This window comes from Anguilla anguilla, chromosome 3 (assembly GCF_013347855.1).
Source record: "Anguilla anguilla isolate fAngAng1 chromosome 3, fAngAng1.pri, whole genome shotgun sequence".
NCBI classification, from domain to species: Eukaryota; Metazoa; Chordata; class Actinopteri; order Anguilliformes; family Anguillidae; genus Anguilla; species Anguilla anguilla.
The window spans coordinates 55,808,243-55,824,367 of record NC_049203.1 but is presented as its reverse complement, the minus strand read 5'-3'; the positions used below and the strand labels follow the sequence as shown (position 1 = coordinate 55,824,367).

Below are 16,125 nucleotides of genomic sequence, written 5' to 3'. Positions count from 1 at the left end.
ATAGGATGGTCATCTATAGCTGGGTTCCTTGCGAGATTTCATCCCTTGGGGTAGTTTCTTCTTGTCGATTTCTCTCGATAGCTAGCTAGTGAGATAGATCACCAGCAATAGCTTGCTAGTTAGCCATATCTCTTGTGGTGTAAAATCCAATGTGTGTTTTGGGGTCAGTGTGACTGATTTTGGTAGAGCCACAAATTTGCCATATAGCCTATGCTTTTAGTTATTGGCTGCTCCTCCATTGCAATGAGTGAAGCCAGGTGAAACAATTATTCATGAAATTGTACATTGGTTGAATAAATAGGAAGTGAGAAACTGATTGGCTGTTGGCGGGTGTTGCCCCCAAAAAGATAAACTGCAGGCAATTTTTCTCAGGCAACTTTTGTTGCTCAGTTGCCCAGGTTGCTGGCCATCGCTCAGCTTCACAGAAAATGAATGGACTTCTGGCAACTGGTCAACTGAATCGCTCGCTGTGTGATTGGGGGTTTGGCTCCATACTTCACAAGTTTATCAAGGGCACTTGACCCAAAATGATTTTCAACTTGCATTCAAATCTAAATCCCTGTGGGGTCACTGTAGACACTGGGTTGTTGACAACAATTCCTGATTAGATGTGACCCTCATATGAGCAATATGTTGATGCAATACACCAGGTGAGGAGTGTGTCATGAATGGAATGCCAAACACAGCAAAGTCTTTCATCAACCGGGTGCAAGCGTACCCTCCTTGTACACTGCACTTCAACAGAGTCAATTTACTTTATGCAAGTTGCGATGAATTTGTACAGGTACAAGAACAACTACAAATTGACATTTACAGACAAAATACGAATCATAGTCTGGAATAATGAGGGGGGAACCTCTGTCAGTTAACAGTGAACAGATGGGTCCTTTTTTGAGCAAAAATATTCCACTTGGAAAAAGCTGACAATCCTAAAATCACTCACATTTTTAAATATGCATGTAAGAAATGGTGGGGCTATTCCCTCTGTGAACAGATGCCAACTGCAGAACAATACATCTCTTCCTATGGATAGGTTTACATTAGGTCCGCCACTGATAAACAGCTGACCTTCATTAAATTTAATTGTGCTTAATTGCAGGTAATAGAACTGTCTTCGATAAACTGGTGTCGCTAATTTTATGTGTTTAAATTTGTACATATGTGTAGCATAATGAGACCATGTTTTTTTGCCATTAGCACTACATTGCATTTTGGAAGGAAAAAATACATATTTTGGGCACAAGAACAAGATATGAGCATTGAATATAAATCAGGCATATGAAATAGCACAAGCATTGTATGTTCGATGGATGTCAGTCTCCAATCTTATACATATTTCTTTACTTGTTTTTTGAGAAATACTGAACTATGCCTTACAGTATTTTTTTTTCTTTCATTTTCTGCTAGGCCATCCTGTCTAATTAATGACCAGCTTTCTTGATGGCTTATAAATGGCTTTTTGTTCAGAGGAAGAAATAATAACATGTCATAAAATGAGTATCATAGACAGATAAAATAACAAGGAAACGCTGAATCACTCCAGATCCGGGCAACTGCCCAGCTGTGCTTGGATCAGTGCTGCTAAACAAGATGCTTTGTATCGAAAAGCATCAGGACCTTGAGCACGCTGGTACAGTTCCAAGGCGTGTGCCTGTGCCAGTTTTGGGGGGTGAAATAGGAGCTTCTCCTTTCGGAATGGGCCTCCCCTCAGGATGCTGTGTGTCTTGGCGAATGCAGGGGAGCGGGCCGCAGCCTTCTGAACGGGCAGTGAGAGCAGCCTGCGGATGAAAAAAAAAAACCTCTTCAGAGGAATACAAATGATCCTGAGCAGCAGACCCTCTCTAATGAGCTCCCCTACCACCTGCGGAAGCAGAACTATACCAAGACCTGTTCGTTTCTTTCTGGAAAAAAAGGGAAGAAAGAGCAATGTATGGGATGCTATGCTCTGCCTCCTTTTCTGTGAATTAAGGTCAGGTTTGTAATTGATGGCACGGTGTCCGGGGTGGGGAATAGGCGAGTGGGAGCACGACAAAACTGAAGTGGGGTGGGAATCACCGATGTGTGACCCACACACGCTGAACACTCGCTGTGGACAATGTGGGTGTGCAGTCAGGGGTGGACGGTGCCGGGGGAAGGAGGGCCCCCTCCACATTATAAACAGCGAAATCCTAAAGACGTGCAGACGCACAGTTGACATTTAAATGCCTGGGCTACAAATTCAATTTTTTTTTTACTACTTCCTTTTTAATTTGCTTAAACCTGGAGCTGGAGCTTAAAAAAAAAATCTGTACCCCCTCTCATGTTAGAAGATAAAAGTATGGCCTGATAGGACTTAGGACAGCTGTCTTCTTATTCATTAATATATAGTATATCTGAAATGTCCCTCTGGCCCGAAGAACCCGTGTGGGACATCACAGATACAGCTGGTTCTGAATTTTGGCATTCATTAGTCTTCTGTCAGGTCTCATGGAGAATTATCGGACAGACATTGGGCCAGGTAAGCCTGTGGGAACCCAGGAAAGACCACGGGCCAATCTGACTGTGTTAATTCCAGCAGTGCGATTATCCTCCAAAGAGTTTATTACACCAATGAAATGATGTCATAGTCAGGAGTGCCAGACCTTGCCTCAGGTCCTGGGGAGGAATTGAGCTGTAGGTACATGTCTACAACTTTGTCACTATGCTGCAGGAGCCTATTCATTCTGCCATGAAGCAGTGAATAAATACATTCCCAAGTATGAATTACATTTACATTTTTTAAAGATGGTAGCTAGCAGACATGGAGCATGTTGTAAATGGATGTAGTTAATGGATGTATTAAATGGGTAGCAAGGTTCCACCTTCAGAGTGTGCAAATAAATATGTGTTTTCACATTTTACTTATCATACTGAATGTGATTTTGGATGTTTTGAAGAAGCATCATGTTGTAACACTGATATTACACCTATTGGAAAACCAATATTCAGGTATTACTACTCGTATTGTTAAGAAGTCAATTCAGTTAATTAAGCTGAACTTAATTTGGAAAGATAATTTGATAATTGCATTCAGTTATGTACTATATGTCATACATTCATGTTACATTTTGGCATCTACCTGACATTCTTATGCAGGGTGACTTACACAGATTGAGGTTTTACGTACAATCCCTTTATGTAGCGGGATATTTACTGAAGCAATTCAGGTTAAGTGCCTTGCTCAAGGGTGTAACAGCACTGCCCCAGCTGGGAATCAAACCCACAAACTTTGAATTACAAGCCCACTACCCTACCCATTATGGCACACCGCATGCAGTAGATGTACTGGGAATTGGTGATAAACGATTGTAAGGTTTTACTCTGAGTCGATACAGAGCTGGGTATGGTAATCACTTTCATATTTATTTTCCCCTCAGGTAAAACCTGTCTCATTTTCTTATTTGTTATTTTGCTAAAGTGGAAATTATTCTGTGCAGGAGTGTGCAGTCCCAACACCCAGGTATTAAAAAGAGTAAGGATCCACTGCGGCCTGTGTGTGTGCATGCATGCCTGTGTGTGTGTGTGTGTGTGTGTGTGTGTGCTCACGGCTAATTTAAGGTCCCACAGCTCTGCACTATGCAATACAATCTAGTCACATTATAAGACAAGTGGCATACCAAAAACCAAAGTGGAAATCGTATTACCTATTTTCTTCCCACTTACCATCTGTTTTTAAAAATTAAGTTATGCTTTTCTACAATCCAATAATACCCCAGATCCCCTCTAAACTGATGTGCAGTGAGCGTTCTGCTACAAAATGGCTGCTGTGAATCCACTGGGTGGGTGCTGTTTTTTTGGGGAGGTATTGAAGTGAGTCACCTTCCCCCACCTCTTCAGTATAGAATGCATTAAGATGCCCAAAAAGGCCGGAAAAGCTATGTAAATGCAATTGATTTGTTACCTCATTTATATTTACAGTGCACTAATCGAATAATACAGTAAATAGTATGGCCTAAAAATAGAGAATGACATATACTGATGCTGTGTGTGGGGGGTAGTCATTAGCATGCAGGGGGCATAATGAATGAGTGTGTGTTTTGGACATATTCAGGCCACTGTTAAGGATTTTGTTCAGCAATTCTGTTAAATAGAGCTGCGTAGAGCTGTTGTGGAGAAAAAGGAGCTTCTTAGCTTCATAAAAACCAGGAAAGCCTCTTGGAACTTGTCAAGCATTGAAAATGTCTGTTACAACATTTTTAGTAGTATAGCTTCTCTGTGAGAGTGTCATTTGGCAGTTATGAATGCATATAGAATTAAATTGTCTCTCAATTATGTCATCTCTCAATCACTAATTCAAGTTTTATACAGCCATGTAGTGTCAATTTATTAACCAATTCTGGGGTCTTCTGAAGTGTTTTATATGCATTTTCTACTGCATTTGCACCTACGTCTAAGGCACTTTGCCAACAGAGAATAGGGAGAAAAGTGAAAGATTCGACAGATGCTTGTTGGCCTGTAAGGACTTTTTTCATTTCCTGTTTTCCTATAAATCCTATAAAAAATAATATCAGTTAGATATATTACTTGGGTTCATTGTGTTAATCTCATGTACATGTATATACTGATTCATTGTCATAGTTACAAAATGTACTTTTGTTTCGAATTCTGTTGTGCTCAGCAAACTGTCGGCATTGCAGTTCAATTCCTATCAAGCATTTTGCCAGCATCACATAGCATCATAGACTTAAATTACTTTAAGTTTGGAAGCTTGAGGCAAGGAAAACATGAAAGTGGCTGTGTATGCTCTCTTCCAAGGTAAATTTTAAGACAGGAGCCATATTGATCCACCTGATTGTTGTCAGAGAATGCTGAAAATGTTGTTATTTAACAGAGGACAGTTACCTGCATGTACGTACATGCAGTCGATAATTGATTTTGAAATTGTCAAGACAAAGATAAGTAGCTGAGAGCATGAAAAGGTAAAACATATAAAGGTAGTTAACATATATACAGTGCAGTATATAAGTATTTTGATAGTAAAATAATTTTTTGTTATCCAGCACATTGGTTTTCAAATGAAACAATATATATGAGGTTAAAAAGCAGACTGTTTGAATTTGAGTCCCTCCATTTCAGGGGACTAAACATAATTGAACAATTGGCTACTCAGTTGTTTCTTGGCCAGATGGGTGTCTTTGCATCATTAATTAACGCGAAAGAAAGCTAGAGTTGCTAGAGTTGATTTATCTAGAGTTGACTCTATGTGTTGCATTTGCATTTGGAGTCTGTTGCTGTTTTCTCAACAAGAGAACCAAAGAAGTGTCAGTGCCAGGAAAGCAGGCCATCATGAGGCTAATCAAAATAATCAGAATAAATTGATCACAGACAGCCTAAATATTGGGTGTCAAAATCAACTGTTTGGTACATTGTTAAGGAGCAAGAATGCACTTGTGAACTCAGCAATAGCAACCAACCTGAAAGACCACAGAAGACCACTGTGGCTGACTGAATAATACTTTCAATTAGAAAAACCTTTTTTAAACTGCTGAACAGGTCAAGGACACTCTCAAAGATGTAGGCACAGATGTGTAAAAAAATGCCATAAAGAGAAGGGTACACTAGCATAACCTCAGAGGGTTCACTGCAAGATGCAAACCCCTGGTAAGTCTCATGAACAGATATACCAGGTTATAGTTAGCTAAGAAGTACATTTAAAAACTGTAGAGTTCCACAACAAAGTCTTATTGACTGATGCAATGCATATTAACCTGCACCAAATTGCTGGAAAGAGGGAAATGTGGAGAAAGAATGGAACTACTCATGGTCCAAAGCATACCATCTCATCTGTGAAACGTGGTGGAGATAGTCATGGCTTCAGCATGTATGGCTGCTTCTGGAACTGGCACGCTTATCTTCTTTGATGGCAGCAAAAGGATGAATTCCAAAGTGTATAGGCATGTAATATTTTCTCAGATCCAAGTGCCTCAGAACTCATTGGGTGGCACTTCAGCAGGACCAACAAACATATTGCAACTCGAGAGTATTTTTAGGACCAAAAAGTAGAATGTTCTTGACTGGCCAAGTCAATCACCCAACCTGATTCCAACTGAGCATGTGTTTCACTTGCTGAAGCCAAGACTGGAGCAAAACCCCCCAATACAAACGGGCTGAAGATGGCAGCAGGACAGTCCTGGCAGAGCATCACCAGGGAAGATACTCAATGTTTGATGATGTCTATGAGTTACAGACTTCAGGCAGCCGTCAAATGCAAATGATTGCAACCAAGTACTAAATATGACAACTTTTTTTCAGTTTTACTCATTTGTCCAAGTACTTTTGGTCCTCTAAAGTGAAAGGACTGTGTACAGAAAAGGCTGTAATTCCTACACAGACCACACGGTATGGATGTAAATACCCTTAACTTATCTGATAGGTTGAACTATAACCTCATATTTTTTGTATTCTATTTTATATTCTCAAATCCAATGTCCCAGAGTACAATGTCCCCATTACAGACTAGCTCTTGGTTGAATTTTTCCTTTAATATTTTCTCTTGGACAGTGCTTTGCTGGTCACAGATAAAGTTTAGCTTTCTCCAGAGTGCTGCGTTCAATATGTGGTGTATCCATCATTTTTTAAAGTTATTTATAATTTAGTCCTTTAGCTGATGCTTTTAAACAAAATAACCTCCAAAAGTGTATTCCACATGGGCTACTTCCCTTATATACTAAGGAAGACTTTCAATTTAAAGCAGTTTCACTATACAGGTATCCACAGGTTGTTTTAATCTATTTATTTTACATTGTTTGCTGATTTGTTCATGGAGGAAAATCAAGGATTTAGTCACTGCCAGCGTTGGCATTGTGTGTGTTGGCAGAAAGGTGATTGATTTGCCAACAAGATTACTGTGCTGAGAATGGAAAGCAAATGGATATCTGCCATTGATGATCATCTTATGGGTTATGTTAAATATGAAAAATCTGGCAGTTGTTTGGTTTGAATCTAAAAAAAGCTAAGTCATTTACTCAATGAAAATATTTTGTCAAAAGCATAACACTGTACCAGAATATTGTTAAAGAAGATTGCATTCCCATCCGTATGTTTCTTCTATTTAAAAGATTACCTTTGTAGAAACTTTGGTCCTTAGGAAAGAGTTTAATCTTATTATAAAATATAGGCCTTAGATACTGTAACCTTAACTTTGACTTATTCATAAATACAAGTGTTCCTGAAAAATGTTTTTGCACTATGTATTAAAATGAAAGAAAACAACTGCATTGTTGTAAGGAAAAGCAAGGAATCCAATCAAGTTTAATCGGATGATTGTGATTTGGGATAATTTAGACTAGTTTGTTTCTGAAAATGATTTGTAAATATTTCGCTTGGTGGATGTCTGTCAACCTTCAATGAGAAAGTCCTGTACTCAGAAGAGAAAAATGTACTGAATAGTTTTATTTATTTTGGTGCAATAGTGCTTTTCTATTTTTGCCTTTTTTCTAGTGGTTTCCTCTATGTGTTAACTTTAAATTTCGTCTTGCTTTCAGTTAAGGAGGATACATCTCTGTAGATGCAACGGAAAACATTTTGAAAGGGTTAGCTTGTGTTTCTTTTTACCATATCATAACGTAAGTAGCCTTATATAGAAAACAGTAGAAATTTGAAGGATTTGTATGAAGTTTTAACAAAACTAGTGCAAAGAAACCCTTTGTTTTAAAAGCTCTTTCCAGTAGTGTGACAGGCAAAACTACATAGATTTATTACACAAGTAACCCAGCAAATTTAATGTGGATTTATTTCAAACTGTAGCAGTCCTGCTACAAACAGCGTAATTTAATTTGCCTATTTCATTCACCGGAGCTGCTGCTCATTGCATTATCTCGGTCGTGCTTGGATGCTCATGACACGGTCAAGACAATTTGGTTTGACCAACTTCTCATGTGACTTTTGTTGGCAGTAAAAGAAAACATTTTACAGTAATTGCATTGCTTTTTGGTTGAGAAGCCCTTTGTCTTTCCAGAATTTTGCAGGCAATGTGCAGGAGAGAAACTGGACTTTCTCAGCACTGCCATGCTATATCTGCATGTGGGCCCCTCAGTCCTGCTGATTTAGAGCATATTTTGTTTATTGATTTATTTATTTTGTTTCACCTAAACAATAATAACTATATTACTAATTGAGCAAAGCATGATCGCAATAATGGGCAAAAGGCTTGGTAAGGGATAAGACTGGTTCCTTGATATTGTCTCCAGTTGTTAATACTTTGCTATACATTATGCTAAATAGTGTTGTGGTCAAATGATTATGATGATATTATTATATATCTTCTTCTATTTCTTCTTCTTCTTCTTCTTCTTCTTCTTCTTCTTCTTCGTAGTTATACTAGTTGTAGTAGTAGTAGCATTGTGTAACATTTTCTTTGTAGATATCCTTATGTGAGTTTTATATGTAATTTCCATGTTGTCCATTGCTTTTTTATACTCTGGATAGGCTGGGTGTGCAGGGTATATTCTAACAGCAGAGTGAACTCATCAGTCGTTCTTTGTCAGCAGGTGTTAAAAGGGTAACTGCAGTGGGAAAAATGTTTTTAAAAAATTTTAATTTCAAAAAGTTTTAAGAAGTATTTCTGACCTTTTCTTCATCCTGACAGAGGAGAAAATGTTTGCAGCACCACAGGAAAAATAATAAAGCATTAAACCTATTTTAGGATGTATTCTTTTGGGACATGCTTAGATCTACAGTACCTTGCCTTGCGCTGACACTTTCTCAGCAAAGTCCCACTTGCGTATGATTGTCAAGTTGAGGCTGAGAATGTTGAATAAAAGGAGCAAAGTTTCTGAGAGAAAACTTTATTTCAAATACCCTTGGGTTAATGCATAATGAGCAGGAGTGGAATATTTCACAGTATTTCAAATTGTGTGTGATCACGATTGGTTTGGGATGGGGTAAAATGAATGTATGGATAAATGTTGACATGAAGCAAGAGTGCAAAAGAAAACAAATGATGGCAGTGCAACACTAGGTATTTTTACAATCATTCTGTGTTTTGGAGTCTTTGGGCATGCATAACATCAAGATGCTTTTTTTTAGTTTTTAGTTTATCTATTTGACGATTCACTTAAAAAAAATTACATGGTTGCAAACACCAATGTACATGCACAATTAAAAGAGAATCAAGGATAATGCTTTCTTCAGGTTACAGTTGCATAACTGAAGTCAGGAGATGTTTTTGACTGTTTTTTGTAAGAAATGTTCCCCTTTGTATAACAAGGAATTCAGCAAAATGTGAAGGCCACTCTTACCTGCACAGTTGCATTAGCATATTCTTTTAGTGGGCGTTAGTGTCTGCTGCCGTTAGTCCATTCTGTTCTTGCAGATGACTCTGTTGTGTCTCAGGCTGTTGTCGTATGTATGTTTCGGTCTCGTATTTACTGCTACTGTGTTGTCAATGGCTGTTACTTTTTTGTATACCGCATCTAGTAGTCTTGTTCTGGTATTACGTTCTGTGTATGTGTCCAAACATCCATGATGATTGAAATCTAAAATTATTTCATTTTAAAGTGAACAGGTGCCTGCAATGTACAATTTGTCCCCTCCCCCAGTTCAAGTCAAGGGGCAGTAGATTTAGTATTGAAGTAAACAGAATCTCCCTTCTCAAAATTTTTACTTAAACCCCATTACTGCAGTTTTCAAAATTGTGCTCTATTTTCAAGATCAACAGCCTTCTCTTTCATAGGAATGAGTCAGGAATGCATGAAGGATATTCATAGCCATATAGCTTTTCAAAGTAATTTTTCTCCCTCCTCCCTTGGCCGGCACCGGCTCAAATTTGATTAGAACTGCAGAGACCGTGCTGAGGGGAATGCTGTGGACTCAAAAGGGTCTTTCTTTTCTCACCTCCAGTTGATTAGCGGAGGTTCAATCGTCAGTGCCGAGGCAGTATGGGATCACGTTACCATGGCCGACCGAGAGTTGGCGTTTAAGGCGGGGGACGTCATCAAGGTCCTGGATGCTTCCAACAAGGACTGGTGGTGGGGACAAATCGACGATGAAGAGGGATGGTTTCCGGCCAGCTTTGTGAGGGTGAGTGAAAGCCGCGTTAAAGTGTCGTCCCTTAACCATCCAGCATACTTCATCACATCGCATCAAGAAAAGGTGAAAAAGAAGAAAGAAAAGCAAGATGATCTATGCCGTTGTGCATCGATGGTTTTCATATACTGTCATTGTCACATTTTAGGAACGGGTTCTGCATTTGAGGGCACAAAATCATTTCCATTATAGTCGCGTTTTAACTGGAGAAAATATAGAAGAAAAGTATACTGAAGACAGTAGTGTCTAAGGTCATACAAAATCATGGGAATGCATGATTTGTTTTAAATCTTAAAAAAAAGCTTTTTTACTCTAAATTTAACCAGATTGAGAGCATTTTCTACTTACTCCTTTTGATGCTTTTATTTATTTTCAAAGGTGGACTTATTATTTTTTTTTAATTGACATATTTCTTAAAGAATGGAATGATACTGCAACTTACGGGAGGATATTAGCTAATGTATATGTAGTGTTTCGCCCATCACCACTCTTCCATCTCCATTTATATTGCCATATATAGCTTTTGAAACCGAAGTGTATTTTTGTTGTTCTTTTCTAAGGTTGAACCTCACCCTCCTCAACCTCAAACAAAACAAGTTTTCTATATCAACCCCATAGCAACTCCACGGTTCCAAAACACAGCTTCAAAGGTGCGTTCTGTTGCCCCTAAATCATCACGCTCCCTTGGGTTCGTCATGGCAACCGTTATGTCTTCGTCCACAAGCATCCTTGCGCATTTGACCCTCCCATGACCTCTCCATAACTGCAGCTCACGAGTCATCTATTTCTAAAATAATAATAATAATAATAATAATAATAATAATAATAATAATAATAATAATAATAATCTCGCATCATTGCTCAAGGTTATTTTCAAAAGGAAATTGAAGTTTAAATGTTTTATATTTATAACCTTGATCATGATCTAACAATGGCATTGCTTAGATTTTTATTATATGTTACAGTGAAAGATATATTTCCTGAATTAAAGACTTAGTGTACTGTCTGAAATTTAACATGATTTGACAAGACAGACTGCTTCAGAAAACTGCATGCAAACCTTACTTCAGCCATGTTTCTTGAGATTTTGCATGTTGAATTTTTTATTAATGTATCTGAAGCAGACTCTTTAAACATAAAAACAGTAAACATGACTTTAGCCATTTAGCATTTCACAAAGTAGTCGTGCACCATGACTCATCCAGTGCATAAATATTTCTGTTCCTTTTTATGTCTGTGAAGTTCCTTTACATTTTAAGTGGATGTTTCTGCTAGTGTTTGTTTCTCTGTTAAATACTCAGAAAACATGCTGCGATAAGGGGAGTTGTTTCAGAATGTATATGTAATGTCCTACAAGGATTATAACCTTTGCTATGAAAAGAAGATAGTAGTTGTTAGAAGCGCTGATATATTCCCTGTCATCCACTCTGGATCCCTTTTTGAGTCTCTGGACCGCATGAACATAGATCTGTGTGTTGTGCTGGGGCTTAAGGCCATTGTGTACAGTAGGTCCTACAGAAAGGGACACATGAGAATGCTAGCAGTGTTAAATTACATTACATTATAGGCATTTAGCAGACGCTCTTATCCAGAGCGACTTACACAACTTTTTACATAGCACTTTACATTGTATCCATTTATACAGCTGGATATATACTGAAGCAACGCAGGTTAAGTACCTTGCTCAAGGGTACAACGGCAGTGTCCTTACCCGGGATTCGAACCTACGACCTTTCGGTTACGAGCGCAGTTCCTTACCCACTGTGCCACACTCCGTCCTGTAGCAAAACTGCAGTATGTTATTTAGGGTATTTTTAGGGACAGATCTGAGGATTGTGCAAAGTGACTTTTCTTGAGTTCCCTTGACTGTTAATCACACACATTTATATTAAGCTCTTGGATCCAACACCTTGAATGCCATATGACTATTCAGTTAAACACAAGGCCTCTGAGCTGAGATATAGTATGTTTATTTAAAAGATTTGCAACTCAATATCCCAGACAGTCCATCTATAACTTTTATATTTTTTACCTTGTTAATACCACTGAGACAATCTTTCGAGCCAAATTTTATCTTACTCCTTCTTATTCCTGCACAGTTTCCTACAAATTCTACTAATGGAGTAAATTTCAATTTCAGGTTGATTAATGAAGGTGTTTGCTATGGCACACCTGGCACTGGCTGTGGTTGAAAACTCAGATCCAAACAATGCTAGGAGATTTGGGGTGAATGAACAAGACACATGTTGCAGATTTTTGCTTCAAATTGCTAAAATTAAATGTGAAAGCAAGATGATGTGAGTTGATTAAAAACTCTTGAAGGTTCAATATAAGGTGTACTTGAGTCCATAGCAAAGATAAGCCAAATACTGCATGTGTCACCACGTTTATAGTGTGATGTAACCAGTGGTGCTGTCATCCCTATGTATGGATCACCACATGTGCAATGTCACCAACAATGCAGTCAAGGGTCATTTTGTGCCATACCACAGTTCCCATTAAGTGTCTCCAAAGCATTTTAGCTGGGTCCACCTTTGAAAAGGGAACAAATGCCATGCTTAAGCAATCCGAGTTATGTTAAGAATCTCGGAAGCCCCCTGATCATGATCTTAAAATCATTGAACTGTGAGAGTGCTTTCATTAACTCTGTGTGTCCTCTTTCAAATGGCCCTTTTTTGGCCCAATTAATAGAGGCCCACATGTGTTAGTGGATATGACAAATACGGGGGATTTTCTTCCAAGGCTTATTTGGGATTAGCAGTATGTTGAAAGGCTGGCATGTGATTGCGAATGAATGCGGGGACAATGTGGGCTTGTGTTGATATTGATTACCCATGTTTAATCTGGATGTCTGAATGGGAGAATGTCATGCTGCTGCTGTTACATGCAGTGAATAATAAATTGAAAGTCTTACAATACAATGTTTTTCCCCCATCAATTTGTTTAAACTGGGGGTCACTGCTGATGTGCTGTACTTGAGAGGGGTCGGAGTATCGTGTCAGAGAACTTAGGGTTAATTTAAACTTAACGCAGCTTCAACAGGACCCCAAGATCAATTAAACTGTAGCATTTGATAAATACAGTGAAGGGACTGAAAAAAGGGGCCAATGCTTAGCCATGCCATGTTCGTGGGGTGAGCGGCAGGGTAGGTAAGGAGGAAGGCGTTGAGTGGATGAACTGAGCGTACTCTGACTCCAGCTCTGGTGAATGGACACGAAGCGGTCCTCAGACCGAGCCACACTTTCACGTTCTGGTTTGATGGACACACACTGAACATCGCTCAAATGAATCATTTTCCCACTTCTCTGGATGCATGACAGTTCAATCAGAGAATCAGAAGAGGTCGTCATTATTGAACAGGAGATTCCCTCGTGGTGAGATCTTTGAGAAAATATTGACGGCGCTGAAATGCGAACACAAAAACCCTCGCTGGTTATACATAATGGCTGCGGTTCTTTCAGATTTGAAACCTTCTGTGTGCTTTTTTTGTTGGCCTCGCTCCCGCTGTGTCTGAGTGTTGCTCCATGCGCGGTGTGCCATGATGGTGCTGCTCCATCGCCAGCGTCGTACGCATCATTCCACATTCTGCTGAAATTGTACCCGCTCTCTGCTGCTCATGCTGTGCTTTTTGAATTCAGGTGTAAGGAGCATTTTTTGTGGTGTCTTCATCAGAGCCTGATCGTTTGATGTGCAGCTATAGATTATGTAATGTAATGTCCTAGACCAATGAAATTTGTACATTCATTATGCTTATGTCATTACCAGTGCCAAAATATTGATATTCTCAATATACGAACTAATCTGTTTCTTAAAAGAAAATGTCTATGTATTTCATTTAACAAAAAACCATGCTTAATATATTACTGAATGTATATGTGACGTACATGGACGTCAAAATATAAAATAGTACAGCATTTAACACAATGTTATTGCAAAATGTGTTGCATGCATTTACTGTAGAATATTTGTTTCATGCATTCATAAAATAAGTTCCTTTTTCTATGTAATTTATATGACAAATATTAAAATATATTTCATGTATATTTATTTTTGGTTTGGGACATTTTAAGTATTTATTTACTTGTGTATTGACTAAATGAGACTTTTCTTTGACTACAGCCACCATGGTGGATTTTGATCAGCATCTCTAACGTCTCTAACGAGACTGTGATTCTGTGGGTAGGTGGTGACAATGCTGCTTGCATCATTTCCTGTGCCCCGTGCTCACATGTGCTCTCTGATGTTGCCAGCTATGGGTGAACCAGGAGGATGGTGCTGCGGAGCCAGCGGAGGGCACCAGCGAGGTACAGAATGGCCACCTGGACCCTGGCAATGACTGCCTCTGTCTGGGCCGGCCGCTTCAGAACCGGGACCAGATGAGGGCCAACGTCATCAACGAAATCATGAGCACAGAGAGGCACTACATCAAACACCTGAAGGACATCTGTGAGGTAACGCGCTCACAGAGCCCTCAAAGATGAATGCAGTCACAGAGCCCTCACATATAGCATAACTCAGAGTTCCCTGTATCTGAAGCACAAATACTTGTTATGCCAACAGCCATGCCACCATTTGCCGTGCTCCTATCGATTGTTTGAAGCTAAGCTGGGTGTGGGCTTGGCTTGGATGGAACCAAGCCTCCAAGCCTCCTGGGCAAATCCTGTTGCTGTTGGAAGCGATGTTGGTGGGCTTGTAGGGGGCAATCAAATAAACCCCAATGCCCCAGTGCAGTGATGGGGACCCTGTGCTGTAGGAGATGCTGTCTCTCAGATGGGACATTAAACTGAGGTCCTGACTCACTGGGTGCATCTCATTACTTTTCACCTCACCTCCTTTCCTCCATTCCCACACTACTACTGGTCTCCTACCCAGAAGTATGTGTAGGAAAGGAGAGAATGAGGAGGCTCATTCCAATTGCTTATCTTATCAGTACGTTGTTTCTTTATTTTGTGGCACAACAAACATTTTGTGGCTTAAAATGCATTGTGTGCACAAAATTCTGCATGTTACATTTGGCGTCCCATAAAAAACCAGCATGGCAGGGGTCCCCCAGGACTGAGTTTGTGAACCACTGCTCTGTTCTGTGACATCAGCACAGAGGCGAAGGATGTAAGGTTCATTTCCACAGCCTGTCTTACATCTCTAGTAATAAATCATTTCCACCAGACAGAAATGCCCCCCCCCCCCCACAAAAATATCGACCTGGTCGCTGACAATATATCACCACAGTGGTAATGCAGTCAGGGTGCACTTGGATTGTGATGAAATAAATCAACAGAGCAACATTAAGTTTATGCATTTTCTTCAGAGATTGATTTCATAGTGCTCCTGCAGTAGTATATCAACTGAATCTGCAGGACCAGTTGCTTTATTATTATGAAATATATATTATTCACATATACGTCATTGGTATTTTATACATTTAAATATGAAATTAGTGGGTGCATGAAGTATTTTATGGCTTGCAGTGCATTGAAGTAAATTAAAGTAAAGGAAAAGTGTAGAATCATTTTAACATCCATGATGAATATTGTTGTGTCATGCTTTTCTGAACTGATATTTTGCTTGGCTATTTTAAATGGACTTTACCTTCAAAAGACTGACACAGAGGGACCAATTTATATGTAGGTCAGGTTGGCACAGTATTTGAGATATTTGCAATATTGGAATACTGCTGCATTTTACAGAACAGTCACATTCAGAATTAAGGTTTTGCAGCAAGTTATGTTATGTGTTCTGGGAAACCCGTTTCTTACTTGTTGTTTAATTTAAAATATTTCCTGAAATTAACCAGGAGCAGTTAACTGATACCTACTTTTTTCCTGTGAAAATAATATTTTTAAATTGAATATAAGGTAGTACATATACTGTATACATACCCTGTTTCCACTTAAAACAAATAAAACAAAATATGAGCTGACATGGTGCCTGCTTTGTGAGAACAGTTTTCTTGCCATCATAAGCCTCACTTGAGTCAGTAGCTGCTTGCTATGAAGCAATGGTATGCACCTGTCTTTCCAAATGATAAAAAAGTTGTCACATTAAACAGCTGGCTGCTGTTAATAGAATAATATGTTTTAA

The 16,125-nt window shown here is 39.0% G+C and overlaps 1 protein-coding gene across 13 annotated transcripts in view; it reads left to right on the top strand.

Moving 5' to 3' along the window:
- Positions 1-16,125, top strand: part of LOC118222197 (rho guanine nucleotide exchange factor 9) — a 77,032-nt gene that overhangs the window by 36,456 nt on the left and 24,451 nt on the right. For 11 of the 13 annotated variants that reach the window (XR_004764244.1, XM_035407581.1, XM_035407582.1 and 8 more), the window contains 3 exons: positions 9,859-10,038; positions 10,605-10,694; positions 14,295-14,495. Coding sequence is in view for 12 of the 13 variants with exons in the window: in XM_035407581.1 (XP_035263472.1) it covers positions 9,859-10,038; positions 10,605-10,694; positions 14,295-14,495 (471 nt within the window). In the remaining variant the exon portion in view is untranslated. The remainder of the gene's footprint in view (positions 1-9,858; positions 10,039-10,604; positions 10,695-14,294; positions 14,496-16,125) is intronic. The other 2 variants (XM_035407583.1, XM_035407584.1) reach the window with 1 other exon arrangement.